The sequence below is a fragment of the Epinephelus fuscoguttatus genome, linkage group LG24 (genome assembly GCF_011397635.1).
Source record: "Epinephelus fuscoguttatus linkage group LG24, E.fuscoguttatus.final_Chr_v1".
In the NCBI taxonomy this organism is placed as follows: Eukaryota; Metazoa; Chordata; class Actinopteri; order Perciformes; family Serranidae; genus Epinephelus; species Epinephelus fuscoguttatus.
In genome coordinates, this window is record NC_064775.1 from 6157995 (window position 1) to 6180406 (window position 22412).

Sequence of the window (22412 nt, forward strand, 5' to 3'; positions counted from 1 at the left end):
ACAAAAGCTTGTGCAGGTGCAGGTGCACAGCAATAAATAACGGTATCATCAGCATAGAAATGAAAATCAACATTTGGAACATTTTGCCCAAGACAATTTATATAAACAGTAAATAATAGTGGTCCCAAGACTGAACCTTGAGTCACTCCCTTGTGGATTTGCAGTACCTCAGACATGACACCATCTGAATATACAGCCTGAGTTCTACCACTAAGATAGTTTGTAAACCATCTGACAGCGTTTTCTGAGAACCCAGAACCTTTCAAACGTTCTAAAAGGACACTATGATCCACGGTGTCAAAAGCCTTAGAGAAGTCTATAAAAAGAGACAGACAGCAGTATTTTTTGTCTAAGGCATCTAAAACATCATTCCTAGCCTAGAGGTAACAAAAGCATGGATGAATTTTTCTGCATCTTTTCGGGTCAGGATAGGCCTACTCTTTGCAATATTACGCAGATGAAAAAATGCAGAACTTGAACTTTGTTTTAAATGGGAGTTAAAAGACAAATCATGATCAAATATTACTCTGAGATTACTTACGGTAGTGCTAGAGGCCAGAGCAATGCCATCCAGAGAAACCATATCTTCAGATAGAGTTTCTGAGGTGTTTGGGGCCAAGCACAATAACTTTGTTTTTGTCTGAATTTAAAATACGGAAATTGGAGCTCATTCAGATTTTTATGTCTGTAAGGCATGTTTGAAGTTTAGTTAACTGATCTGATTCTTCTGGCTTGATTGATAGATATAATTGTGTATCATCTGCATAACAATGAAAGTTTGAGTGATTTCTAATGATGTTACCTAAGGGAAGCATAAAGTGAACAGAACTGGTCCGAGCATAGAACCTTGTGGAACTCCGAAACAAACTTTAGTACGTATAGATGATTCATCATGAACATGAACAAGCTGAAATCGATCAGATAAATAAGATTTAAAGCAGTTTAGCACAGAACCTTTAAGGCCAATTAAATGATCCGGTCTCTATAATGCTACAGTTTTGGTAAAATACAATATAAGTTGACCAGCTAGGTCACAATGACATTTATGCTGTTTATGACAGTGCACCTGCACACGATTGGAGGATGATGTATGATTTGCAGCTTCTACAGATGTCTTCCCATTTTAGCAAGAACCTTCTTTTTCTATCTTTTAGCACATCTTTACCTTTTTGTTTTTTTGATTCTTTGTTTACGAGAATAACAAAGTTTTCTTTCCAAATTTGGCGTAACTCAAGATGAGTAATTGATATGCAAATTACCATTTTGGGGGAGATGTATTTCTTCAACACCAGGCAGCCATTTTTAGATATGTTTTGTAGGTCCATGTTGTGGCAGGGAATTTCAAGTCCCATGATCCTTTGCTGCCATCAAGAGCTGAGTCACACATTAACATTTACAACAAGTGAGGTGGAAAATTCCTCACGTCAGGTACTCGGTGCTGCAGCTGATGAGAAAACTGTTGGAGGCTGAATGTGAGTTGAGAACAATATTTTCCCAAAGTTAAAGATGTTGAGGGGGATTTCTGGAGGCCATTACTGCTACATTGGTTTCTCACCACTTAACTGCATATATATTGACTCTGAAGATTTCATATTCATCTATTAAGGCTCCAGCTACCCAGGGAGGGAAATGCAATCAACTAGCTTTGCTGCTGAGGTATTTACCTGCATTTTAATTCATGTTTGGAGGAACACAGCAGTGGCTCTCTCTGCAGCTGGTCACAGCAGGGTTTTGTGTGGCATTCACAGCACACAGAAACACCTTACCTCTCTTTCCCACACCAAACCCCCCCCCCCCCCCCCCTACACACACACACTCACATACACACACAACCTACATCTCTGCCCACTCCCATTTGGTGCACTACCTTGTCACCGTGGCGATCGATATGCCTCGGTAATGGCTGCCTGGAGAGTGGTGCACTTGAATGACAGCTCTGGGACCGTGGTTGAGTGATGGAGCGCTGTTGCCAGCTTAATTAACTTCTAGTCGAGTCCCCAGTATTCACATTCATCCCCTCTCCCCATCACCACCATTCTCCCTGCATCACTCCTCACCCCCCCAACCTCCACCGCATTACCCTAAGCATAAACAACATGCCAATTAAAAGGGTGCCTGCACATTTGCGCTGCTTTGTTTGCACACAAGTCTCAAAATAAATATTCATCTCGCCATGTATAAGGCTTGTTTAGTGGATCATTTATTATGGATCAAACAATTTTGCTAATGAAAAGTTTTCTCCGTCTCATGAAAAGATTTTTACACATCGGACTTTATTTATGGGGAAGCTTTTGCAAATGTCACAGGAGACTGTATGGAGACATCCACTACGCCTCAGTAACTGCAGATTACTATTAAAGATTTCAATTTTCCCCCTGTCACTTCAGTTTTAAGTCAAAAGCTAATTTGCTTGGCTTGTTGCAAAGGGGATCGACAGATTGAATAGTGAGAAGGGAGGTAAGGTGGCGGCAGCGGGGAGGGTGATTTCGAGACAGTTTTACTGAATACAGGATGCTGAGAGCCTGGACGCGAGACCCCGGGGAGGTTTGTAACCACAGCAGCAACACTCTTTGCTATTCAGCTCAGAAGTCTTGTTTTCCCTTACGGAGCACAACAGCAATTCACAAAGGCCGAAATAGTCAGAGAATTTAGCTTAGCTGGCAGAGCCCAAGCTGTTTGCAGATGCGATTGTTTCAAAAGTTTCAAGTGCTAGATTGCCGGTATTGATTGAGTCGAACTCAATAAGCACTACGCGGCTGCATCACTGCAACAAGAGTCAATCTACCGGCTTTGAAAATGGGAGTTTTCATTGTGTCATAAAGAAGCTGTAATGCAAACAATAACCCTGAACAATAGCCAACACATGATGTTTGTTATATTGTAAATTCTCAAGTCAGTTGAACTAATCCTCCTTTAACAGTTGCAAACCAGGTGGATATTTAGCTCTATGGCAGAATGTTGCTGCCATAGAGGCAATTGTTATAATGAGAAAACTTTTTGATTTTACCATATCATTTTCGAGTTGCCCATCCGTCCCATTCTTGTGAACAGGATATCTCAAGAATGGGATTTTTCTTTTTCAATTTGACACATGCCCACTTGAACTCACAAATGAACCGAAAGATGTTGGTGGTCAAAGGTCAAGACACTGTCCCTTTTTCTTAATTTTTATTATTAGTTTTTGGAGTTAAATAAGATGGCATTTTGTGGACAATTCTTCACTGCAACTTTATGAATCAGCTGTTCCTCAGTGCGGCACTCTCAAAGCTACCGACAGATTGAAACATGGCGTCCGATAAAAGTTTAGCTGAAAATGGCACCACCTTTTGTCGGCCTCAAATCCAAAATGTTGTCATACTGGCACAGTTTTCCAAAGATACTACCTCTACCTTGTCTTCTCTCATCAACCCAAAAAACACATGAACTTCCTAGTAAAAAAGCACAGCGTGACCTGCTCTACTGAAATTTGATATTCTTGTGTTGCCAGCACTGGCCTTAGCTCAGCAATTAATTGCACACCATCTACCACATACTCGTGGCCCCGTTAGTCCTTTTATAAATATGATATTAAATCAATCATCTTGTCATATTGCTTAATACTAGTGATGTCCAAATGAAGCTTCATGAACCACCAGTTGTGTTTGCTGAACCCACTAGATGGCGCTCTTGGTGTAATGAAAAAGGCTCAAGGGATGGCAATACAGTTTGGATTGTTGCTTCTTTGTTGCCCCAAATTGGTGCAATTTCACAGCAGCCTGAAAACCTTTTATTGGGTTTTTTGCCCATTCCTCAACACTTTAAATCTTGAAGTTGGTGAACGTTCATCTTCAGCTTCTTCCACAAATGTTCTTTAAGTCCGATGATTGACTGGGTCACTCTAAAACTCTGGAACCAACAGTCTCCTTTGCACCATGTTTTGGATTGTTGTCCCCCCTCATCTCATCCTCATCATCCAGCTCAAAGGATGGCAAAGCAGTTTGGTTTCAACTAGTGATGGCCAAATGAAGCTTCATGAACCACCAGTTGTATTTGCTGACCTCACTAGATGGTGCTCTTGGTGTAATGAAAAAGGCTCAAGGGATGGCAATGCAGTTTGGTGTCAACTAGTGACGGCCAAATGAAGCTTCATTAAGCACCAGTTGTATTTGCTGAACACACTAGATGGCGCGGTTGGTATAATGAAAAAGGCTCAAGGGATGGAAAAGCAGTTTGGTTTCAACTAGTGATGGCCAAACAAAGCTTCATGAACCACCAGTTGTATTTGCTGACCTCACTAGATGGTGCTCTTGGTGTAATGAAAAAGGCTCAAGGGATGGCAATGCAGTTTGGTGTCAACTAGTGATGGCCAAATGAAGCTTCATTAAGCACCAGTTGTATTTGCCGAACACACTAGATGGCGCTCTTGGTGTAATGAAAAAGGCTCAAGGGATGGCAAAGCAGTTTGGTTTCAACTAGTGATGGCCAAATGAAGCTTCATGAACCACCAGTTGTATTTGCAGAACCCACTAGATGGCGCTTTTGGTGTAATGAAAAAGGCTCAAGGGAAGGCAAAGCAGTTTGGTTTCAACTAGTGATGGCCAAACGAAGATTCATGAACCACCAGTTGTATTTCCCGAACCCACTAGATGGCGCTCTTGGTGTAATGAAAAAAAGGCTCAAGGGATGGCAATGCGGTGCAAGGGATGAAGCTTCATTTGGACATCACTACTTAATACTAATGCATGATGAGGTATGATGCCAGCTTGTTACACACTGACTCTGACTCTGTATTAACACTGTATTAAAAGTCTTTCCTTTTTTATTGGAGTTTTGTGTAACCTCGGTGTCATTATAATCTGTAAGGTTTGTTTGTTTTTCTGTTTGTTGCATCTTTACACGAGGTGATCTACACCCAGACTCTGCAATTACTATTTGCACACTGATCTTTGATTTAGCTAATAGGAAAGTCTGTTCATTTTTTATGTGTGTGTTCTTTGAGTCATTAAATGTCTGAGGGCCTATCAATGCACAATGACTACTTTTCTACATTCAGTGGTTCCCTCCTTTTATTTCTTTGTGCTATTACTGACCAGTTTTGGGCTTCACTGACAGGAACTGAGCAGTAATTGAAAGGACAATAAAGCTATTGAAAATAATTTGTAAGGAATCTCTATTAAAAAGAGAAACTAAGAGCAGCAGACTGGTGAGTATGACTTTTAAAACTGGGAGAAAGTTTACCAAAAATATCATAAAATGGACTTTCAAGAACGGATTTAAAAAAAAATAAAGAATTAAGTTGTATGTCTCTGCCAACTAGTCAAATTGCAGGCACAGTTTACATCCATGTCTGTCCAGACTCATATGGATGTTAATGGATGGATGGATGCTTAATATTCTACATGGATGCTTCACACATATCTTCAACCCTACAGCACAGAAGATCAACACAGTCAGCACAGTTTCAAGATGGGCACCCAAGATTAATGTCACTTATTCAGTTTCAGCAAATGTGTCTCCTTCTGTTCCTGAGTTATTAAAGGATAACTTCATTATTTTTCAACCTGGGCCCTATTTCCCCATGTGTATGTGTGCGTATGATTCATAGGTACAACTCGTTCTAAAATTGGTTCAGTTTTGAGGAAGGCGGATGCAGCCGGCAGCTGCGAAACGAGCTAAAACGGTAACGGGGGCAAATGCATCCCGTTTAAGTTTGCGCATTAAAAGTGCTTTTTTCGCCACTGACCGGTTCAGATCGCCAGTGTTATCTCTGTAAATAGCATACGAAGCATTTCCCTTACCTCTGGGCTGTGTGACGTCATCTCGCGAGAGCTTTGCTTGTTGCCGGAAGAAAACAGAGGAGCCATGCTGAGCGCTGCTCAGAGTGGCGCTGGTTGTCCCGGAGTACAGCTGAGAGTTTTACTGCATCAATTGAAAACAATGGTTCGTGTTTGTGCTTATCCAAATTACAAGAATAGGATGTCGCGCAACACCCCGTACAGCTTTCAGAGGCTGCCTTTGTCGGACGGCGAGATGCTGAAGTTGTGGCTAGTTGTGCTACAAATGCTTTAGATGGCGCTCTTGGTGTAATGAAAAAGGCTCAAGGGATGGCAGTGCAGTTTGGTTTCAACCCTTTGTTGAACACAGAGTACCAGAGTGGACCCAAAAAATGAAGTAAATGATTCATGAAGCTTCATTTGGCCATCACTAGGATTTAGTGGCATCTAAAACTGAGAGTTTTCCATGTGCAAAGTGTGTAGAAGAACTATGGTGCAAAAACACAAATGGTCCTATGTGGAGCCAGTGTTTGGTTTGTCCATTCAGGGCCACTGTAGAAACATGGCAGACTCCGTAGAAGGGGACCAGCTCATATGTCGATATAAACCCATAATTCTAAGGGAACAAAAACACAACAATTGAATAGTTAAATTAAAATTAAACAAAGCACTCTCAAAGCGTCAGTCACAGACATTCGATCACATCTGCACTCACAACCCACACAACCAATTAAGTAAACCTTCCATGTTTTTTTTCTCTTTTTTTTTTTTAGAAAATACTGTGATATTTTATTAAAAATGTTGCAGAAAAAGTTTATACAGGTGTCCAGCCAGAAATATCTCTATTATCACTTAAGGCAAAACCGCAAACAAAATAAGACAAACTAAAGATTTTTGAAACTCTACATTAAAACCCTTGTTATCTTGACTGGTTTTCGGGACCAAATGGCAAGAATATATCTTTTATAGAATTTACAAATGTAGCTTAAAATCTTCTAGGTGTACTTCCATTTTTTTTTTTCTCGTAATAGGATGCAAAACGGAAAGAGAGTTAATGGTTACTTTTGTTGTAATTTCATAATAATATCATTAATATTTACACTCATTCACTTGCTTTTGTAACCCAAAATATCACAAGCCTGGCACAATACTTTACATATTGCTAGCATATGACAATTTGAAATATCTAACATATATTTCTTTACAAACATATCCAACTAATATTGATACAAAAAAAATCACTGCCTTTTTTATTTCTAAATAATACATTGCTGGTCACATTGTAAGCTCAGGCAGTGCTGAGGTTGCAAGACAGAAAAAAGCCCACAAAGAAAACTATTAGAAGCATAACAGGATGACGGCAGGTGAATGGGATCAAGTCAGTCCTCATTCTCAGACAGGTGACGTGTCTGAAAATGGAGAGTAAAGCTCTTCCTGGACATGCAGTGTCTAAAGAGTGGAAACAAAGCAACGCACGAGACAGTACTGTATGTGATGGCCTGCGGACGCACGGTGTGCAACTCTCCGACGATGGGATTGTGTTCGCATTTTGGTCGTTCTGTGAAAAAAAAAAAAAAAATAATGAAACACAGGTTGTGATCGGAAGAATGAAGAATGTTTGTCGATATTTACACGCACCTGAACAGAAAACACAAGCCGGAAAAACCCAAAAGATCTCAGCCAAAGTAAAAACAATAATAGAAGGAGCTCTTTTAACATATTTTTTTTTTATATTTTAAATTTCCACACACAACTATATACCTTCTGTCCTTCTTTCTTTTGTCTTTTTTTTTTATTTATTTATTTTTTTTATTTTCTTACAAAGTTTTCTTAAATACATTTCAGGCTGGGGTGTAGAATTCTGTGCCCACGTCAGGTCTCTGATGCATGAAGGATCATGAAAAGATTATGTTTCAGACGTTCAATTGTTCTGCGCTCATGTCACAGAGCTTCTCTGTCACACTTAAACTGTTCTGTTTTTATTGTAAGAATATTGATAGTCATCCCCTGTTGCCTTTTCTTTTGGTAAAACTCCTTGCAAACCTCCCGTGAAGCTTAGCTCCATGTCGAGTTATTACTACAGTAACATTCACTTTGAATATTGTCACGAGTTCATTATTAATTTATACTGTATACGCTTTTCAAGAAGGCATGGTAGCAAAATAACATCTTCTGAGTCTGTGCTTCACACAGTCCGTCACTCATATCGCATGCCTTGAGAGGTTAGAGGCCAATCCAGAGGGAATCCAGCACCGTCCCATCCCAGTGGAGCTATACCCGTGTGGTGGAGTGGCCGTGGGGTAAGTTGGTACTGTTCTGGCTGCCACCGAAAGTATTGAAGTTGTGCAGAGGCTGCATGCCAGCCAGTGAGTTGGGGATCATGGTGATGGTGCTAGGTGTCATCAGGGGTATGTCATCGGGCGAGCGCCGCAGGGTGAGGGTATAGTCAGGCGGGCAGGTGAGGCGCAGCGTGTCGTGGGTCTGCAGCGACTCGCACTCATGGTGGTGCTCGTGCTCCAGCTGCTGCTGCTTCATCTGCAGCGACATCAGTTCCTCGCTCTGCAGGTGGGCTACGTCGTTGGCGGCGGAGGGCGCGTTGGCGGGAGTGGAGTTGCGCTGCGGGGTGGGGACGCGGCGGTTGGACTCGTGCCGCCGCTTGTCTTTTTTGTAGTAGAGTGCGGCGAAGGCGAGGATGTTGAGGAAGAGCAGGGAGGCTCCGACTGCGATGGTGACGCTGAGCTCGGTGGAGTAGTCCCTCTTGGTCTCGATCACCACGGTGGACTCGTCGGTCAGGTCGCCACTCTTGCGCTGGTCTGTGGTCTGTTTGGTGTTGGCGGGCGGGACGCCTGGGTGGCGGGTGGTGGACGGCCAGTTGTTTTTGCCAGGGAATCGTTTGGTGTAAGGGTAGGGGGTGGTGTCCTGCGGAGGTATTTTGGTGGTGGTGGATACGTACTGAAAAAATTCATTGATGTTGTGGAGATGTGGAACTAGTTCCAACCAGAAGGCGACCTTCGTAGCGCGGTAGTGGTCTCGGACTCGAGGTTTGAGGCCGATGTGAAGGTAGAGCTGGTCTTTGGGGTTGTACTTAGTCCAGGCTACCTCCTCGAATCGGTTGGGTTTCGTGTGGATGAACTTTGTATCCTGTGGAACTGGTTGGTTTGGATCCCTGGAAGACGAAAAGAGAAAAGAAGAGATGAAAGTCAAGATGTGATAGAAGTATCAAACTCTTTTATGTGCCCTTACACACCCGGGTATAGGGCCAGAGGATTATAATGGTTACTCTCTCCAAATCCATTGAGCATTATAAACATGCATTAATAGGAACAGAAAACAAACTTCATATTTCATTCACCGTCATCACTATTTAAAAAATAATGACCGCATGTAAAACAGGTTTTTATGCGACTCTGTGAATGTGTTTTTCCTTCAGATCATTTCAAAGCAGCACGATGATACATTTCAACAATGTAACTGTCCATTAGATTCACTGAGCACCTCTAAGAGAGTCATTACTCCAAAAGTCAAAGCCTTTCTTTTATTTCGCTGCTCACTCTGTTCAGAGCTAATGCGTTCGGAGGTGACTCTGAATCTGAACAAAACTGTCCGTGCCATTTATACACCAACGACACGTTTCCAGGTTTGTTGTCGCGTTTTCTTAATATTCAGTCTCGCTCCGGGGAGTTCTTTTTCTCTGTAGTTTACAACAGAGCTGCATCATCTGGTGACTTTGTGGGAGCGATTTCATTAACTTTCGAAGGGTGAGGGGGAGTGAAGGCTAGACAACAACCTTGGAGCAGACACACTGAGTGTTTGTGTATCTGTGCGTGTGTTGAGGGGAGTGTGTATCTGAATACACAAGAGGAGGAACTCATTTTGAATCATGCATTGCATCTTGGGGACCACCGATGAACTCGTGCCTCTCTTTAAGCAACAGTGCAGGTGTGTGTGTATTACTGGGTAATAGATGAGTGTGTGCATGTGGGTGTTATGGATGTAAACTTTCACCTCTTCCTTTGGAGGTTAAATGTACTTATTGTAAGTCCAACAAGTCCTCCAACCCCCTGTGTAACAGACGACCTCATTCCTAACCCCCATGATCCCTTGCATGAATTCTGTGTGCAACTTCCGGCATTGAACGGAAACAGAACCGAAACAACATGTATTCCTGACAAATACAACACACTAGCATTATTAGCACAGGCCCAGCCGCTAGCAGCATTTTTCTTCACTCACATGAAGCCAGGATAAATCATACGCGACTTAAGATGCTGTTTTCCGGGGGTCTAATCTGTGAAATAAAAGTAAATAAAGGAAGTAAATAAGGAAATGTTTTTCAGTTTACATAAATACACAAGAAGTTTGTGTCGGTGTGACAACGTAGTTAGGCGTACACTTTTGGAAAGGTGCACATGAGGCTACGGCAAAGGGGACACTTCGATGCAGTAGCAGTTTTAGGACATTTGGTGTCCTCAGTGAGCCCCCGTCAAAAAAACATTGTTTGCCTCAGCTCCAGGGGCGTAAATATAGACAGTGCAGGCAGTGCCACTGGGGTGGAGGGGCCCCTGTAAGTGAATCAGATTCCAACCTTAGAAATATACCTGTGTTCATAAATAAATCATAAAAAAAATAAATAGTATTAATTTAAAAAAATGTGTCATTTGCTATACATGTCCTCAAAAAGGAAAAAACAAAATTCTATGCTTATTTTATAAAATCTATAAATACACTATAAAAAATATTCAATGAAATGATCCATTTCTTACTTTCTCTGATTTTTTTTTCTTTCTTTTCAGACATGCAACGATGACTGCTTGATGTTGGCCAATGTCAAGTCTCCGTATGTGTCGAGACAACACATGCATGATCGTGTGCACCGGGGCCCGTCATGACAACCGTCAAAGCACTGCACATTTATTACCAAAATGCAAATATACAACCTAGATAATTAACTTGTTGGGAAGAATAAACATAAAGTAATGTGTGGCATTATAAAATAATAATAATTAATACAAATTCACTTTCTCACTGAAGTAGGGATGCACCAATTGCTGATACCAATGTTTTTATATTGGTTTTTCTTTAGTTTTTTCGTCATTATTTATTCTTCTTGTGTGCCAGGAAACACAGAAATCTACACTATAAAAAATAAAAAGTGAACAGATTTAAAGTCCTTCATTACACTTCCTGTGAATGAGCATAAATTCAATAATACCCATTTATGAAACAACCTTTAACCTTCTTTCCCATTGAAAACATCTAAAAAAACAAGCAAAAAGCCTTTTCACTGTAAATGATACACCATAATTCCCCTCTCTAATATCTATTTTATAGTGCGTGAAAACATCAACGAATTTATCCTTCAGACAGCTGGATTTATTCAGGTTTCTCACCCAAAAAAGAAACAAAAAAAAAGGCCTCTCTATTATTTAGTAGGCTTTGCTGTTTTCATGGAGTGCACGCATGCAGCCACAAGACTGCAGCAGCTGTCAATTACCTCATTAGGCCGAGTGGAAGGATCGGGGCTCAGAGATATTCTGCTAAGTTTGGCTTGTGTTTGGTATTTCTTGAGTTTATCAGGTATTTTTGTTCATCTGTGCATGTACTGAAGTCATTTGCATTGTGGAAAAGCCAGGTAAGAGATCAGTGTGGAGTGTGAGAAGGAAGGGACAGGTTGAGTGTCTCCTCTGCTCTGCTGCTGCAATCAGTGGAATCAGCTGCACCTGTGCAGCTCCTTTGTTACCCTGCAGTCTGCTGCATGTTCGCTGAGAGATGTGGGAAAACCAGAGCTCCGGAACCAAAAATCTGCTCGTCTCCATCATGCTCTGCACCTTCATCCTGTTTGTAGAGGTTCACTGCCATAACAACCAAAGATTTAACTGTCAAACGGACGGGTTTAGTCGAGAACAGCAGGATTCCTCCACTCTGCTGAACTCTATGTAAGATCGGTGGCTAAGCCCTGCTCACGGTGAAACATCTCACACTGAAAGTGACAGCAGAAATGCTGTATGACACTCTTTATACAAGGTATTAACTGATGTTTTGAGCCCTTGTTTCATTCAGCTCAGTGTGAGAGTTGCGTTTTGCTGCCCTCTACGGCACGTGGTGTTTCACCGCCCTGCTCAGAGGAGAGACACACAAGTGCTGAGCTTTACAACCACACAACAAAAGCCCTGCAAGCAAAAAGTTAACAAGAGATGTTTTATTAAGATTCTGTCTGAAAGAATCCCCTCCAGGAAAATCGATTTCTTGGAAGTCACTGCACTAAAAGACTATCAGTAAAATTAATCTTGTCCTTTTGCAGGAACTTCCTGCAGCCCCTTGAGGAGAGCCTGGTGTTCTGTGGACAACCATTTTTCCAAACAACTCAATAATATTCATTTTAATGGTGTCTCTGTCGGGTCTATGCTGTTGTCCCATTGGTGTTTTCAGTCTAAAATGGCACCCTTTCAAACAAGCAACAAAGTTCCATCACTTGTGCTTCTATGCTCCTCAGTTAAAATAAGTAAATGCTGACTTTTGGTTTCACATGGGACATGAACAGCGGTCCCGTGGGTGAAAGTCCTCATTTTTTTGACCCACCCACCGCCTGAATTCCTCCTTTGACCTTTGTTATAATTAGCACAGCCACTAGACGTCACACCTAACAATAACACAAGTATGCGTCATAATATGATGCTTGTACAAACGACCTATGAGGTCATATTGACAGAGATGTTACAGTGTTGTATGAGGTGTATGTATGCTAATGTTGCTAATGTAAGATTTAGCTGTGGCCCAAAATCCTCACTACAAACTGTTTCTGTGCAGGTTTCGAGTCTGTAGTGCGCTCAAATTAGAAAAGTTATATAATGAAGTACATTATATTGAAAACAAAGTCAGTAGGCAGACTAAAAATTCTTAAATTTTAAATGTGCTGTATTAAATGTGCACTTTTGCCCCAAAAATGCAACTCCCAAAAATAAGGAAATTTGCAAACAGATTGATGGAAAGAGTATAATTTCCTCTTGGTATTAAATGGTTAAATATGTTGTTTTAGTGGTGTGGATTCGAGTCACATGACTTGGACTGGAGTCAGGCCCAAGTCACAGATTTGATGACCTTATACTTGACTTGACGGAATCAAAAAAGACTTAAAACTTGTCTTGGAGTCTCGAGACTTCACTCAGACTTCAACGTTTTGACATGAGAGTACTTGATACCTCCCCCCAAGCACAAAGATTTAAACATTTATTTTGAGAGTGTGTCACAAATCAGTTCACCTCCTGAATCAACTAATGTTCGTTTTCCGTAACCACTTATCCTCTTGAGGCCCAGCTGACATTGAGTGAGAGGCGGGGTTCACCCTGGACAGGTCACCAGACTATCACCGGGCTGACACATAGAGACAGACAACCATTCACGCTCACATTCACACCTACGGGGAATTTAGAGTCACCAATTAACCTGCATTTCTTTGGACTGTGGGAGGAAGCTGGAGTACCTGGAGGAAACCCACGAGAATGAATTGCAGTACATGTAAAACGTGCAGGTCGGAAAATTACAACCGGACATGCATCAACTTCCAACAAACTTGTTTTTAAAAACAAGTACACATTTTAAAAAGCACGGATGATTTTTGTAGTTGGATATATTATTACTCTGTTGTTAAAATGGCATTGCATTGGTGAATGGAGGACTCGAAACTCTAAGTTCAGGACCTGGGACATGACTTGAGACTTCTGAGTCTTGACTAAGAACTTGATTGCACGAACTTGTAAAAGTAATGCACACAAATTCGTACAAATCAAATGTAATTCGTAAGGCTGTGATCACATGATCAATGCGCTAATAGCAGTAAACACTAGTGATGTCCAAATGAAGCTTCATGAAGCACCAGTTGTATTTGCTGAACCCACTAGATGGCGCTCTTGGTGTAATGAAAAAGGCTCAAGGCAATGCAGTTTGGTTTCAACTCTTTGTTGAGTGCCAGAGTGGACCCGAGAGCGCCATCTAGTGGGTTCTGCAAATACAACTGGTGCTTCATGAAGCTTCATTTTGCCATCACTAGGAACACGGAAGCAGTCCTTTGTGTCAGGAGGCAAGTTGGGGTGATGGATGGATCACAAATATGCAAACTTTCCCCGTGAGTGACATTTTCAGAACCGTGTGAACTTTGAGTCATTCACCTTGTTTCTTTTCCTGCTCATCTCAAACTTCCCTCCCAGCTTCATGTGTGAGAGAGATTTCATGTCAGGCCGAAACAACAGAATCATATATCAGGCAACATTCTGAGCCAAGCCATTCGTCCTTTTCCTGGAGTCCAACAATGCACAGAGTTGGAGGAATCAGCTGAGTAAAGACTCATCACAGCTGAACCCTATAGAGTGTGTTTGGTTGGGGTTGTGGCTTTGACAGGATCTTAACTGGGCGCAAACCAGGAGCTTGTCCAAGCAACCGAGGTCTTCTGGGAGACAAAGCTGACCCAAGAGTTCTGCAACAAAGTAATCCCAGTTTTTGGAAGGTTGTTGCACTGATTGTGCCAAACAAAGGAGGGCAGGGAGGAAAGTCAATCTGCAAACACAGCAGACATCCGCACACACTGCCTGTGCCTCTTTGTGAGACTTTTTATTTTGCCATTTCAAATGTGTTCAGATCACTTGATTGTATCTTTTGTGCTATTCTGATTGTGCAACAGGCCCTTGTTTATTCATTAAAATAAAGCAATTACACACCCAGATGCTTTTATTTTTACAAAATGAAATTTGTTAGTTTGTTTCATTGATTTAAATACTGGCAAATAGATATTTTTTCTGAAGACAATCATCAGATATTTAATTGAGGTTTAATGGTAACTAAATCACTTTGCTCAGCCTCCGTCTATATTCCAGCATCTCTGCAAATATGTCAGTGTGTCAGATGGCCGTAATGACCAGCCTAATGGCCAGCCGATATAGATCCACTCACCAGCCCACTGATGCATAATGCTCCGCATTCCTTTACTGGCTGCTCAGAGAGACATCAGCCAAAGCTGTGCAGTGACTTTAGACATTTTGCCCTTTTATGGCCATTTGGACCAAATAATTACAGGAACTATTCCAAGAACTAAACTCAGGAGCCAAATCTGAAACTAAAAGTCACCTTTGAGTACAAAATGAAGTTCCTGATTCCTTCCTATGGTTGAACGCAGGGCAGTCCCTGGGTACCTTAAAGGGTTCTTAGGCCCCTGGTGAATAAATGTACTGTTTCCGTAATGAAGCTCTCGCAAAAATTCAATCAGGAAGACAATACTTTTCATGCTCAGGCTGTCAGTTTTCTTTCCACCCTGCCATTCACTCCTTGCATGCACGCTCACTCACTGTCTCTAGGTGTAATTTTTTAGGTCTGACGATTCAGCTGAACCAATAGCACAGCGACTCCTTCTGTCAGCCAATCATGTCACTGCTCCTCAGTTTAAATGTGGTTCTTTCTCTGCCGCAGTTCTTTCTTGTAGTGATGGCCAAATGAAGCTTCATGAAGCACCAGTTGTATTTGCTGAACCCACTAGATGGCGCTCTTGGTGTAATGAAAACGGCTCAAGGGTTGGCAATGCAGTTTGGTTTCAACTAGTGACGGCCAAATGAAGCTTTATGAATCTTTATTTTTTGGGTCCACTCTGGCACTTGTTCAACAAAGGGTTGAAACCAAACTGCATTGCCATCCCTTTAGCCTTTTTCATTACAACAAGAGCGCCATCTAGTGGGTTCAGCAAATACAACTGGTGCTTCATGAAGCTTCATTTGGCCATCGCTAGTTTTTGGTCCTTTTTGCGGATCCGTGTTTAAAGCAATTGTTATCAAATTGTTGTCATCTGAACAAGGAACTTTTTTCAAAACAAAAATGAGAAACAATTCCACTTTCGACAGATCGTTTTTGTGTAAACATCGCCTAAGGGGCACTACACATGCAAGGTTTTTTGCACCTTCAAATTCATTGATTTCAATGTAGACGCGCGAAAGAAACACCAGTCACACAATAACACAAACAAAATAGCTGTTCGAGGCAGTCGTAGACCAGCAGCTCCGGTGTTCAGTGAGCTAAAATTATTGTTTTTCTCAATGGAGTCTGGCTTTGAAGAGAGCAATATAACGACTACAGCTTCCCATTGAAAATCACTGTTTCACATTAAGAAAAGCAGTTAAAATATTTGTATTATGGCATACACTTAAACTGATATAGATTTTGTTGGGTGGGACATTTTTTAAGTGGCTAAAATACGTTTTGTTGCTGGCTGCCATCCACAGCAGCACATATCAGACTCCAGCCTTCTTCTCCAAGTGATTTCTTGAACTGAGCAACAGTGTTTCTTCTTTCAAAACTTCAACTCGTTTAAATTGTTCAAATTGCCATCTGGTGGTTATCCAAATTTTGAGAAGCAAATAAGTGAGTTTCTTGTACTTCTTGTTGCAATCATCTTAGATAACTGACTCCTTTTAACTAAATGAAGGTGTGCCAGAATCGTAGGTGCAGAAATAAACTGTTACAGCATAAAAGAACACTTTGTTATCACTTATGTAACATCCAAAGCTTCATCCTCAGGGCAAAAGCAAAAACACAATTCATAAGTCTTGGTATCACATGGATACACTGCACAAACAACATAAATGACAAACTGAGACACCATCATCACTCACATTACTATTGCAGTAGTCTAACAGAGAGGTGTTGCCAAGGTGATATCGATGAGGCATCTGTTAAAGGTGGGGCAAACACATTTGTCCATGATGTACACAGCTCCACCTGTGCCTCTCCCCTAATGTGCTTCTCATTAAAAGTCTGGACTCTGCCATAATGCGAGGCCTGCCCTCCAACTGGTGGCTACATATGGAACTATACATAAGGCACTGCTAGCATGTGGTGGGCCCGTCGTCTCAACATATGCTGGAACAATATGCCACTACTCCGCCACTGAATTTGCTCAAAAAAAAAAATAAATGCATAAATTAATAAATAAAGCCAACACTCGGGGCCTCCCGTGCTCACTGAACTGCAAAATACATGTTTTGCTTGCATATGTCTCCATCAAGCATCCAATATGTAGATAATAATTGTGACTCTTGCCATGGGTCGAGATACTAAATTTGTGCTCCTCTCAGTCTGACAGGTGCACGAAAATAGGAAATTCACAGTCGCAATACGTGTCACCGGAGCGCTGGAACAGATGCTTTCATGTACTTGCATGAGCTGTAATGAATTCAGTATTACTGTGTACTGTCTGCCACCAGTGCAGCGTTAGATGTCTGTGAATAAATCAGCTACTATAGACTACTAGAATACATCTATCTATTATTTCTGTAATTTACTGAGCAATAGTTCAGTCTTTGAAAAGACACATTCAACAGTCAAAGCAAGTTTCCAAAGCCTAAAGTAAAATTGCTTATTTCTCTGACCAAAAGTGCAACATTTTTACTCTTGATAAGTCCCCTGCCACAGGGTTCCTGCAACTTAAGGCAAATTAGATTTAAGGCTTTTTTATGATGAAATTTAGGATGTTACAGTAACAAAAAACTGAGGAAATGAAACATGAACTGTCTTTAATTACTCAGGGCGAGGGACAGTTTTGCAAGATAAACACACATCTACATCTTCACACTAGGTATCTAAGTTCACAGATGCCACAACCAATGCTGGGATGTCAACAAAAGCACATGGTTAGGTTTAGGCAACTAATGCAGGTGGCAACCAACACCAGGATGTCAACAAATGCATTTGGTTAGGTTTAGGCAACTAATGCAGGTGGCAGTCATTACCAGGATGCCAACAAAAGCACGTGGTTAGGTTAGGCAACAGATGAATGAGGCAACCATTGCCAGGGTGTCAACAATATCACATGGTTAGGTTTAGACAACAAATCCATGTGACAACCAATGCCAGGATGTCAATAAAAGCACATGGTTATGTTTAGGCAACTAATGCAAGTGGCAACCAATGCCAGGATGTCAACAAAAGCATGTGGTTAGGTTTAGGCAACAAATGCACATGATTAGGTTTAGGCAACTAATGTAGGTGGCAACCAATGCCAGGATGTCAACAAAAGCATGTGGTTAGGTTTAAGCAACAAATGCATGTGGCAACCATTACCAGGGTGTCAACAAAAGCGCGTGGTTAGGTTTCGGCAACAAATGCAAGTGGCAACCATTACCAGGGTGTCAACAAAAGCACGTGGTTATGTTTAGGGGAAAATGCATGTGGCAACCAATGCCAGGATGTCAACAAAAGCATGTGGTTACGTTTCGGCAACAAAAAACACACAGTTACATTTCGACAACAAATCCATGTGGCAACCAACGCCAGGATGTCAACAAAAGCTCGTGGCTAGGTTTAGGCAAATATTGCAGGTGGCAACCAACACCAGGATGCCAACAAAAGCCCATGGTTAGCTTTAGAACGTCGTGGTTTGGCTCTACATTCATGTGGGAAATGAACAGCTGGCTCCCAGGTGAAAGTCCGGGGTTTGCTGGATCCAACCACCACCCCTCCTGCCTGCCCAATACAGACTTTCTAACTCCTTACATTACGTCGTTACTGGCAGCGTTTCAAACTGAGGCTGTCCACTGGCATATCATAGTGCCGCCATAACACCATGAAAGGTTGAGAACAGGCTGAATAACGTGATTTTTTTCGGGAAATATCTGGTGTTTTTCCTTTGTGTACTCTCTCTGCAATTTGACCCTAACCCTTTGAGTGTAGCATTGATAATGCCGTGCTTACTACAGTGCTAGTAGCCACAGGTAACCAGCCACGAGCAGCTTCTGTCACGGCCTCTGTGTCTCTGAGTCTGTGGGTGCTGTGACAGTCATGAGAGGCACATTTATGGCCCTCTGAGAGAGTCACGGCGTGGGTACCTGTGTTGTAGCTTAACTACAGCCCGGCTCTCCTGGTGTGTGTGTTTGTGTGTGTGACAGTACATAATCTGGCCATGCTGTTTACTGTGGTTAATGCTACTGTTCATGAGCCCCAAATATCCAGTTAAGCTCTAAATATAGCACAGTTATTGGCAGGCCCATTTGTTGTGTTTACTGCCACAGCAGAGGGATAAATCTCTTGTCCATGCGCAATGTTGCCTTGTAGGCTCACTAACTAGCAGCTTTATTATGTATGATGGGCACAAGGCGGGACTACAACCAGCCTGTGTTCTATTTTTAAACAGCCTCACTTTGGACGTCGACGACTCGATCAATTCTGATCAGTGCTCATTTATTATTCATTCACTGTTTTAACAACGTACTGACTTGTATTTTATCAGTGTTTACTGGCTTTAGCTGCTCGGCCTGTCTGTATTTAAGCGTAGCTGTTTGTTGCTGCTTCCTGTTGCCTGCATGGGTGTTTGTGCTAAAGTGCTATTTGTCGTTGTTGTGTTATTGTACTAATGTTCTGCAGTGTCGTCTTGCTTTGCATAGCTTGTGTTCTGTCTTGAGAATTCTTGTTTGCATTGCTGTCCTCACGGTGTCCTGCTGGCTTTGTTCTGTGGCTTTGATCATCTTATAGGTTTCCATATATTTTGCCAAAGGCCTGCAGTTAAAAATTAGCCAGTGACATGTAACACAATAGCATAGGCCTCTAGTGTGACATATAACATACCCGTCAGCAGGGCTCGTCCTCTTCTCGGAGGGTAAGGAGCTCCTGAACCTCATTGTTTTCCCAATTTGCAGACATTTTCAGCCGCTGTTCTTCTTCTTTGAGGTAGCCGCTAACTGCTACAAACTACTTTTTAAATTTCCTGCAGTCGGTCGCACGTGTAACACGTCATCAAAGCTTAACAGCCATCCCTCCAATGGTTCCGTCCTGCCAGCTGTCGCTCTTACAGATGCTGATTCAGCACTGTTACTACCTCTGATGACGGCTTAAAAACCAGAGAACTCTGTTTCCTCATTTCACGATTGTACCTTTATAAAGAATGGCAAGATGGAATACTAACCATATTCCTTATATTACTCACTATATATGTGTTACTTTAAGCCCCAGGAACAGTGCCAGGCTTTGAAGCCAATTTTACATAGTGGCCAAAATTCCGTCGTGTAATGCCATTAGACCAAAAAAGACATTTTCCTATCGGCAGTCATTTGGAAAGAGATGTCTGTTAATCAGTTGATAATTTTTATTTGAGCATCACAACCCCCTTAAAATGACTCATCTCACCATCACGATTTGATCCATTTGGTGTAATAAGATTTAAAAAAGTCTAGAAGAGCCATATTATTAAATCAATTTGTCCTAATTCAAGTCAGCAGAGCACGAAACCGGAAGTCAGCCATTTGGTTGTCAGAACTTAGCTACTCAGCCACACTTAGCTGCACTCAGCTGATGTAAATCTCTAATGCACTTGCTCTTTTGGCTTCATGTTCACATCCTGTTTGAATATTGAGCCAACACATAATGGTTGTTTTTTTTTGTTGCACAGGAAAATAAACCTAAAAACGAGTCGTTTTACTGACGGTATGCATCGAACAAGCAGAAGCTGTACATTTCCCGTGAAAATGGAAGTGTATTTTGAAAAAAAATAATGCATTTAACATGCGTAAATTGACACGGCTCCTAAAACATCAACAACATCAACCTAGAACATAATATGTAGAAATAATAGTATGCTGACGAAGCATTGATACACGACAATTTGGGATGAGAACGCGCCGTTGAAACCCGGGTATGCCAAGGCGACATAACACACAAACTTCTCAGCACTACATTCTCTGCCACTTCAGCGGTGGTGTTTTGGAAAACTTGAGAGAAAACTTAACAAAAAATACATTTACATTTTCCCTTAACAAATAAAAACTACAAAATAATGTGAGCTAATTCCTGTTAATCATTGAACTATCCCTGGCATCAAATGTGGGGCCACAAAAGCTGTGCACTTTCCTTGTCCTTCCTTGCCATGGCTCAGGACTATATTATAATCCCATCAATTTCTGAGTTTGTCATATGCTTTCAAATCAACACATAAGTCTTAGAAATATTCCAGTTCTTTATCTGCAAATCAAGCCCTCACATGCTTGACAGAGAGAATAATAACAGCAAGACACCCATTCCCAGCCCACACAGCCACACTCCATGCTATTGTGCGTACATCCAAATGGCCCGTTTCTTTGGCACAGACATCAGGTAAAGTTTCAAAGAATCAATTTGCCATGATGCATGGCAGGAGCCATTGCAAAGACCGGGGGAGATGAGTTGAATGATGGCTACTTTCACTCACTGTTTTATTGGAAGCACACTCAAAAAATGCACAATAAAAGAGCCTTCCCAAAATGTCTCTAAGGCAGCCAATCCCCCCTGATCAGGCATCAACTGGATAGGAGCCAAACAGAGAGCAGAGGAATGAACGCTATAGCGTATGAAGCTGATCAAGACTTTATGTATTCAACTTCAAGTGAATTTTCAGTATGACTGGGCTGCAAACACCCTGATACCTAATCTCAAGGTGTGTGAAACAAAAACGTGATCCAAATATAAACAGTGAGCAAATCCTTTCATCAAATCCAGCATTGCTGCAGCACCAGGGGAGGATTTGACTTGTTTTATTAACCTCCACTTGATCCCTTTGTCTTAATCATTAATACACTAATCATAACAAAACTTTCTGCTGATACCAAACTTCAAATCTATCTTTGGTGTGTCAGATTGTTATTCTCCGTAGGCGTTAAAGGTCATTCTCATTGTGCATATGATCAAAGTTAGTGAGGGAGCATGCCAGAAGCCCAGTGGGAAGATGTTCAGATTCAGCCATTCAGTCAACTGTTTGCTATACTTGCGGCCTCTTTTTTTCCTATTTTATATTTTAGCAGACTGTGTAAAGTTATGGTGCATTAGCTACTAGCAGTTCCTGTTTGGACTAGAGTTTTCATTCTTTACCGTTACCTGACTGAGCCTGACTTGACCTGCTGGGTTTTGGTCGGGACATAATTTCTCAACATTCTCCTGGGCTCGAATCATGTTGGGTTTGCACCAAATCTCACATTCACTACAGTGTGGTGCTCTGAATAACCGAATGGCATGTTCCAGTTGGTTCCAAATTTACAAACTACTAGCAGTTCCTGTTTGGACAAGAGCTTTGATTCTTTGCCCTTACTGGACTGGGCCTGACCCAACCTGCTGATTTCAACCCGGGCCCTAATTTCTTAACATTCTCCTGAGCTTGAATCAGGGTTGGGTTCGCATCAACTTTCACATTCACTGTTGTGTGGTGCTCTGAATAACCAAATGGCATATACCAGCTGGTTACTAATTTACAGTACTAGCAGTTCTGGTGCTCTGAATAACTGAACGGCATACTCCAACCGCTTTCCGAATTTATGAACGGCCCAAGTGAGCTAGAGTGCACTCTGGTGCTTGGGGTGACTATTTATGAACATACCCCATGTCCCAAATGTCTGTCACCACTCTTAAAGTCTTTGTTTGACTTAAGCTTTTAATAAATACTTCAATATTATAATTATTTTTTTTGCAGTGGAAATTCAAGTTTTTAACTGGGCTTGGGCCCAAAACTGCTGCCGTGGTTCTGGCTTGTGTAGGGCTTGGCCAACAACTCTGCAGATTCGTGTGGCGTCAAGCTAATCTTTTAGGCCCGATCACAGCTGTAGTTTGAACTGTAAGCATTCATCACCTGTCACACACACTAAGCGCTATTCTGTCTTTTATCCATCA

General features: G+C 41.7%; 1 protein-coding gene across 2 annotated transcripts in view; it reads right to left on the reverse strand.

Moving 5' to 3' along the window:
* Window positions 1-6488: 6488 nt before the first annotated feature.
* Window positions 6489-22412, reverse strand: part of nlgn4xa (neuroligin 4 X-linked a) — a 147735-nt gene continuing 131811 nt past the window's right edge. For both annotated transcript variants that reach the window (XM_049570511.1, XM_049570510.1), the window contains one exon: window positions 6489-8919. In XM_049570511.1, the coding sequence (XP_049426468.1) occupies window positions 8025-8919 (895 nt within the window). In that variant the 3' untranslated portion in view covers window positions 6489-8024. The remainder of the gene's footprint in view (window positions 8920-22412) is intronic.